At 41.0% G+C, this 8,333-nt stretch overlaps 1 protein-coding gene across 1 annotated transcript in view; it reads right to left on the bottom strand.

The window, feature by feature from the left end:
- The window catches only part of snupn (snurportin 1), a 12,446-nt gene continuing 4,113 nt past the window's right edge, over nucleotides 1-8,333 (bottom strand). Inside the window, exons 3-9 of the mRNA XM_005731418.2 lie at nucleotides 7,875-8,058; nucleotides 7,382-7,486; nucleotides 3,254-3,350; nucleotides 1,797-1,894; nucleotides 1,539-1,616; nucleotides 973-1,053; nucleotides 1-880 (exon numbers count right to left, since the gene is read on the bottom strand). Coding sequence (XP_005731475.1) covers nucleotides 560-880; nucleotides 973-1,053; nucleotides 1,539-1,616; nucleotides 1,797-1,894; nucleotides 3,254-3,350; nucleotides 7,382-7,486; nucleotides 7,875-8,058 — 964 coding nt within the window. The 3' untranslated portion in view covers nucleotides 1-559. The remainder of the gene's footprint in view (nucleotides 881-972; nucleotides 1,054-1,538; nucleotides 1,617-1,796; nucleotides 1,895-3,253; nucleotides 3,351-7,381; nucleotides 7,487-7,874; nucleotides 8,059-8,333) is intronic.

Here is an 8,333-nt window from a genome sequence, read left to right as displayed (position 1 = left end):
TAACAAAGCAAAGGCCAATAAAAAACCATTTATTTAGAATACACACAGTTTAAAACATTTCCTAAGCAATTTCAAATTCAACATTACATCGTAAAAACCCATGTCCCTGTTGCTGATAAGCACTAACTAACAGGATGTGACCAGTCAGCATTACCGCGCCTTCCAAATTGCTGAGTGTTCATTCTGCAGACTCTGTAGCGTTTGCTCAGCTAATGAGCGAACTGCTCCAAAAAATTTCTGCAATAAACCTGCATAAACTGACAACAGTAATGATGAGATGCTTCTTTTGCAAGACCCTGCTCAAGTGAAAAAAAGGGTAGATCACAACCTTCACTGTGCTGCACTTTGGCCATTTATGCCAACACGTTTCTCATTCTATTCTAACTGCAGCTGCAGACGTATGATGTTAGGAATATGCATGAGGTGAAATACTGTGTGAGGAAAGTCTTTTCAAGCTTTGCAATTGGTCAGATCTGCAGAACCATTCAGAAGAAATTCTAAAGAACCATATATGGGCTTTCACCACCATTTAGAATTTGCATCTCGTTAAGCCTCCCACTCAGATCTCCATATATGCTTCTCGTATTGGTGTCTGTTTCAAAGAGTTCAGAGTGTCCTCACTGCCCTGGTTTGGAGTGGACAGGTACTCTAACTCATAACCTCCGCTTCTGTTGACCGGGCGGACTTCACTTGATGTTTTCTTATGTTCCAGGATCTGCTGTAGCTGATGGCTGGCATATTCTGGCTTCTTGGTGAGAGGTCCTGCAGGAACTTCTATACCCAGGATGTCAGTGACCATGTAAGGGCGAAGCCAGCCGACCAGAGGGGTGCTGCCAGGGGTGTAGTGGGTCTGCCGATGGTAGAAGAGGAGACCATCCACCTGCAACCGGAAAACCAGAATTAAGGCAAACATGAAACACTGTTTGCATTTAAAGAATAACTGGAGATAAATAATTCACAGTCTGCTCTTACACTGAAGCTGTACTCTGCTGCCAGGGCTGCCTTTATTGATTCTGCTGTGCAGTCTGTGCTCTGGAGCCCCACAAACCGGAACTGTGGGACCAAACAAAAATCAGAGAACCACACTGCTAGCTCAAAACACAATTTGCCCTCTTGTCACATGTGAGAATTTGCCTTCCAGTGACGAATCTACTCAGTAAGCACTGAACCTGATTTAGCAGATTTGGCAGTTCCACACAAACACTTAAGAATGAATAGATGGACCTTGAACTCAAGCTCTCTCAGGCCTCCACAAACATCCATAACCTTAAAGATGTGTCACTTTAGGGCGCATTTAATACAAAAAACTGGGGGACTGATTTTCTTTTTTCTCCTTGGCCTGAGGAGTTCCACGTTTAAGTTTGGGATTTTATTAAAACCATATGTGGAAATAATGAGCGAGGCACAACAAACACAATGCAGACAATGTGTGACTGTGTAAACACGTTGCAGTGTCCCAATTAACAAACAATAAACTTGGACTTTAAAAAAATGGAGGCACAAGGAAAAAGGCTTTGATTTGTGTTGCTGGTACACACAGGGTTGCGTTTGGTGATCTCTGATAGGCTGTCGGTCTCCTGGACTTTGGACTGGAGCCAAAAGAAACGGAACTCGGTCTGTTGACGAGAAATCAAGCAGTGAAAACAAAAAACTGCTTTTCACCTTCTGAGCCAATGAACTGGACAACATGGCAACACAACCCCCCCAACATAAGGCACATCTGTGTCCCAGACTCTGCTACTTATGCAATTAGACAAGCATTCCTGGATTGCTGCAAGATTAGAAGACAATCTTACTGGGCAGTCGTAGACCGGGTGGCCTCTCCAGCACATGACGTCCAGAATGTAGTAAGTTCTGTCCACCTCGCTGTAAATGCAGTCCAAGATTGTGTAGTCTGCATGCAGCACATTACAAAAAGAAGCTTTAAACTCTTATTACAACTTCATTCTCAATGAATAAAATCAAATAAGAAGGTATAACTTCATATTACCAAGGATCAGATATTCACTGCTGTGAAAAAGTAGTTACTCTTTTCTTGATTTCTTGTTGATTATTTTGCATATTTGACAGACTTACATGCTTCAGATCATCAAACTAAATATAATATCAGATAAAGATAACCTGAATAAATACAAAATGCAGCTTTTAAATAATGATTTCATTTATTAAGGGATTTAAGTTATCCAACCTACCTGACCATCTGTGACCCAGTAATTACCTCCTAATCCTAACAGCTTGTGCAACAACTGCAGCCAACTGTTTGCAATAACTCATAATAATAATTTTGTCTCACCAAAATTGTTTTCATTCAGTCACATTGGGGGTTCATAAGCATGAATGGTCTGTAAAGTCATGCCAAATCCATTCCAGACTTTGTCTAGGCCACTCCAAAACTTTCATTTAGTTTGTTATTCAGCCAGTCAGAGGTGGACTTGCTGGTGTATGGATCATTGTACAGCTGCATAATCCAACGATTTTTTAGACTCCACTAACTACAGCAAGTTGTTCAGGTCCTGAAGCAGCAAAGCAGCCCCAGAAGATCACACTACCACCACCATGTTTGAGTGTTGGTCTGATGTTCTCTTTATGAAATCCAGTGTTAGTTTTACACCAGATGTAACAGGACTCAAACCTTCAACTTTCATTCTGTCAGCCCACTGAATGTTTTCCCAAAGGTCTTGGGGGAATCACAAAGATGTTTTGGTCAGCAGTGGTTTTCTCCTTTGAACTGTTTGCTCTGGCTCTTTGTTACTGCTTTGTCAGGTTTTTAAACTTGTCTCTTTTCTGTAAATGCCCACTTGAAATCAGGTTTTCTCAGTAATTTCCGCTTTGGTAGTTTTAATCTGAGTAAAAATCTCTTCACAAGAAATGCAGTGCTGCCTAAACTAACGGAAATATCTGAAACTCACATTCCATAGTTTTCTTTTCTTAAATGATAACATCGTCTAATCAAATGGAAATCATCTGCACTTGTACTTCATACACAAAACTCCAGCCTGTCAACTACTTGCCTAATCCCATGTAGTGAGCTGTACCGATTGTCCCACTAATATAGGTGGAGTTGAAAAGGATGTGAAAAAGCTTTGTGATTATCACATAAAAAAAGCGCCTGGAAGCTGTTTCGATGTGGCTGAAATGAAATGAACTCACAGGTGAATGGGAGAACCCGCTGTTTGCCGATCACTTCCTCGTGTTGTTAAAATGCCTAAGTGGCCCATTATAGAGATCTAAATACACAGTCGGGCCCACCTACCTTTTCCCATAGCAGAGTTGTGTCTGTTCCCACCAGGCAGCAGGGAGGGGAAACGGTTCACACAATAGCCACTTTTGGTGTACGCTGCAGTGGAACCCTTTAGAAGAAAACCAGAAACAATACAGGAGGGAAGAAACCAGTGTTATCATTTCATTTACATGTCTCCACAATTCTGTCAATGTGAGCATTAAAGAGCAGGAGTTAGAAACGGCTTTAACAATGTTTATGTTCAACTGTTAAAAGGGAGAAAAATAACTAGAATGTATTTTCCCCTCATGGTTGTCCTTATTTTCTCCATACATCAAAGGCAGCTATCAGACAAGTGCAGTGCATTTAGAGCTCCGCATGTAAGGTCAGCTCATTGAAATCTAATCATAGGAGATAATTTACATTCACTGGCCACTTTATTAGGTTTACACTGAGCACAGCTACACTGCTTCAATCTGACTGGAAGGGAACAATAGCTCAAATTATGACTCACTACAACCAAAATATGCAGAAGAGCATCTCTTCCGGTCAGCATGACGCTGAGCCTTGAAGCAGAAGGGCTACAGCAGCAGAAGAAGTGTGATGAATCTCAATTTGTGCTGTCACATTCAGTCGATGGTGTAAGCACGAAAGCACAGATCCATCCTGCCTTGTATCAAGGGCTCAGGCTGCTGATGGTGGTGTAATAGTGTGGGGGATATTTGTGGCATTTGAGCATTGTTTGAGACACCACAGTTGACCCTTTATAACTACAGCGTAAAGGCAGGTCTGGCGGAAGTAGCAAGGTGACGTAAAAAAGCAGCGAGTGTATCATCACTAAATGTGTCACAATATTGCATTTCCTTGCAAAATGCCTATGATCAAATTAACTGCTCGCCTCTGTGCAATAAATGAGGCAAAGCTCTTCACATAAGTGGAGCAAGAACTTTTATGACTCATGTTGTCAGTTTTTAATTGTAATGTATTTGTAATCAGTCATTTAACGCACAGAGAGGTAATCATATAGAGAAGGAGCTCAGTTTTCACAGCACAGTTTCACCAACAGTATGAGGACCACAGTCTTAATCAAGCGTGAATACTTAGTCTCATTCACTCTTCCTCAGGACATGGAAAACATCTTCATCTTAATCTCGTAACCTTTTTTTTTGTTTGTTTTTGGTGCTGATTCAGGGAATTCATTGACAGCGAGCTCGAGCCGTGATATAATGAACAAGGAACCAGATGACTGTAGATGCACAGTCATTATGATTTCCTCCATGGTTGCATCAGAGGGTGTGTGGTTTCAGTAACACTAGTACAACACCAGCTTCTGGGTGCAGTAAGAGGGAAAATGGGTGCAGTTCAGTTTCCTTGACATGACTACAATTTCAAGGAATCTCATCCAAGCATTTGACAGCCTTGCCATTACTCATGAACATCAACATCATCAGGTAAATTGCATATTTAAGGCTAAATCACATAAACAGCTGAGGAAAAAAAAAACCCTCAAGTGCACTTTTTCACAAGAGGCTACGATAGCTGCTTTCACTTCCCTAAATTGATGTCTTGGTGACGATATTGAAATTTCTACAGAGGATATAAGATCTTAAAGGGTTTGTCTGCGGTTGGGTTTCTGACTTTCTCGTTTCTCATGAATCAACAGAAGTCGTCCTGAGGATCACCGCTCCCCCTGCCTCCACGCAACTCGACTCCAATTTTACTCGTCAATTTGGAGTTCTGTCACAGCACGGTTCATTCTCGGAACACCTTCTATTCGACATACTTTTCCTCACTGCTGGTTAATGAACTGCATCTTATTTCAGATGATCTTTGCAAAACAAAATAATAAAGATGAAACACTTAGTGTGCTGTAATCACACTCCTGATTTTTTTCTTTTGTTTTAAAATCCTTCGTTGGTACAGCAGTGCACTCCTGGTCCCTCTTTAAAGCTCAAACTCACTATTTATTTGAGCTCTGACTAAATCATGCTGGTCGTCAACAAGACTTATCTAAAGGAAGAAAGGAGGTGTAAAAAGGCATCCACCGGTGAACCTGCAACCTGCTCTTCTCACTGCTCCTTTTTAGGGTTAAAAAGGCACATTTTAAAGTTCAGTTACCAAGTTTTCTAAACTTATTGAGCAATAGTTTTAATGTATATTGGTGATGCCAATATATACCACACTAATATTGTTTATGACTTCTGCTCTCCTTCTCCAATTTTTTACAGCCTTGGTACAGCCAGGATTATATGCACAGCAGCAAAAGAACACAAGGGAAGAAAGAAGGGACAGAAAGAAAAACTTTGGATATTAATAATGAATATCAGGTATTTTATCTCCTCTGCACCTCTGAAGCTCCCGCTTTCAAACTCGCCCTGCTTTTTTGTTTTTGGCAATAAGGATTGGACTTGATAACAACTCAGTGATTCCAATTCTCTTATCGCTTCTCATTGGCTCGGTTCTGGCAGTCCCTACCATCGGTAAGCAGCATAAAAAAATTACATTCATGCAAATTAATTGCATACTGTGGGTCAAATGTTTGTGCATGTTTGTTAAAGATATTTCCCCTCTTTGGTGTGATCAGTGTTGGAGTCATTGCTCAAAAAAGTCATCATTAAACATATAACACAGAACGCCTTTCTTAAAAGTAGTCCAGTACATCATTTAACTACTCCCAGGAAAAACTAATTTATTATACTGCAGGTTGCATTACTTTCATGCTACTCTGTAAAATAGCTGAAACACCGTTTCATGATCATTATTTAACAATATAAACCTGAGGCTACAACCACACACACCAACACAAATCCCTAATGAGGACACATCTCTAAGATCTTTCTCTTAGCACAATACAAAGCTGACCACACAGAGCGAAGATGAAGAAAAAAGACATCGCTACAGTGACTTTGCTTTAGAAATGGGAACAGGTAGCAAGAGAGGCTGCAGCCTGACTGCTCATCTGCTCGTTACCTGTTGTAGTTCAGGGTCTGGCTGCTGGGGTCGGCATTCGCTCAGCTTTCACTCTGGGTTCTTGGCTAGCTTAGCGTTAGCATGCTGTCTGTGCAGATGCTTGCAAAGAACCGAAGTTGTGTAAGCAGCATAATGCAGCTGTTTCTATCCTTGGTGCAGTTTGCACCTTTATCTTGTCCTTTTGTGCAATAAAAATAATATGTCTATATCCATGCCATGGACTGCGTTGCTATTTCCCTCTGACACATGAACTGAAATCAGCTGTGAGTGCAAGAACTGATAAGCAGGATCGATATGCAGACAAACAATTCCAAGGAATTGGACTACTGGGAAAGGGTTCTACAAGAATTGGTTCTCGATTCCCATCCCTAGTTGGCAAGTTAAATGAATGGCAATGCAAACACAACACAGTCAGCTCAACTTGGAAATTTGGTGATGATGGATGGATGACCTGTGCCGATGACCTACTTGAGCTCAAAATCAGCACGCTGCCGCAAGTTTAAAGAGGAAAACCACCAAAAAACGCTCAAGAAGATCCCATCTGATTATTTTGTAGGTTTTTTTTTTTTAGCTTTTAAACCAAATTCTTCGCTTTATTTTTTCACTTTCTAAATGGAGAAAAGTGGTATAAGCATGACACATTAAAAACCTCCGTGTTGCTTTTTTTAATCATTTCTGGAGCACACAGTCATCTTTCTAATTTAATCTACTGATTCTAATCTATTGACTGTGACTTTTTATCGCAGCTCGAGGAAAATTCTCTCAAACTGTTTGCCACGTTATTAAGATATTGGGCAGCGTACCTCTGACAAGGTGGCTCATTTCAAACACAGACACAATCCACATCGTCCTCTGCAATACCACGAAGGCAGCGTTGAAATAAAAAGCAACTGCAAATGCAAAGTACAACAATCCTCTCCAAACACACTCACTTTAGCACTGCACTCAAACTGCAGGAAATACTGACTGCTGTTTTTCAAAGACTGATACGACTTTTGATCAGGACTGCAAGATGACAATCTGATGATTCAAAACTTCAGAAATCAGTAAGCCTTCTGTTTCAGTCATCGCTGTGAATAGTGACTACAAAAAAGGAATGTTTAAAGAGATGACTTTAAAGTTACTCGCTAGATTCTGAAATTCAGAAACAGGCATCAACATGGAGGCAAAGAAAAGAGGAACAGCTCCTACCTTAGAGGCAACAATCAGAGATCTTTTGCCCACAGGAGAGACCACCATCAGCCAATCAGTGTCCAGCTCTGATGGTATATCCACTAGCCACTCTGATAGCATGAGCTGAGGAGGAAAAGGGACATGTCACCTTCATCAAAACTTTATTTAAGCCTACAAGAATGACAATGACAATGAACACAACAGTGTGAGTTATTACAGAGTTTCATGTTTGGTGACCAGGAGCCCCACTTTATAACAGACTGTCATGCCACATTTTAGCTAGCTTTAGTATTCAGAAGTTAGTACACCAAAAAAGACACTTTTCTTTCAGACTCAGAAACAAAAACTTTCCCACACAAACAAACTCTTTGTTCCATGCTTTGTTTGTTGGGATCTGCCTGCTCTATTCTCCAGACCGGAGTTGTAACTTTAGGACTCAAGCGCCCTCTGCTGGAAAAGACAGGAATACAACAAAACTTCACACAGCAAAGTCCATGCATCAAACACTGACCTGGTTTGCATAATGTTTTGGCAGCTTCCTTCTCTCGATCTCCATCTCCTCCTCTTCTGTGTTGCCATCTTGTGCTCGTTCTCCCTCCTCCTGTTTCTCCATATCTTCCTCCCCATCACTGTCTGCCCCCGTCCAATCCCCATCAGCCAGACGCCGTGCATGGTTGACATAGTTTAACCTTTTACTAAAATAAGAAATGGAAAAAGAGTCACTGAGATGCTTTTGCATGGCGCAGTGTAAACATATAGTCAGTGTTGGGAAGGTTACTTTTAAAATGTATTCCATTACAGAATACATGCCCCAAAATGTATTCTGTAACCTATTCCGTTACGTTACTCAATGACAGTAACGTATTCTGAATACTTTGGATTACTTAATATATTGTGGCGAGTTCAAACAAGGAGGAGACGGAGGTATCGTTTGGTCTTGCTTCCCGTGAGCTAGCCAGGGAGCACAGCC

The sequence above is a fragment of the Pundamilia nyererei genome, unplaced genomic scaffold (assembly GCF_000239375.1).
Source record: "Pundamilia nyererei isolate P.nyererei 1_Seehausen unplaced genomic scaffold, PunNye1.0 scaffold00043, whole genome shotgun sequence".
NCBI lineage: Eukaryota > Metazoa > Chordata > Actinopteri > Cichliformes > Cichlidae > Pundamilia > Pundamilia nyererei.
The sequence above is the reverse complement of the archived record's forward strand: the minus strand, read 5'-3'. Positions and strand labels throughout refer to the sequence as shown.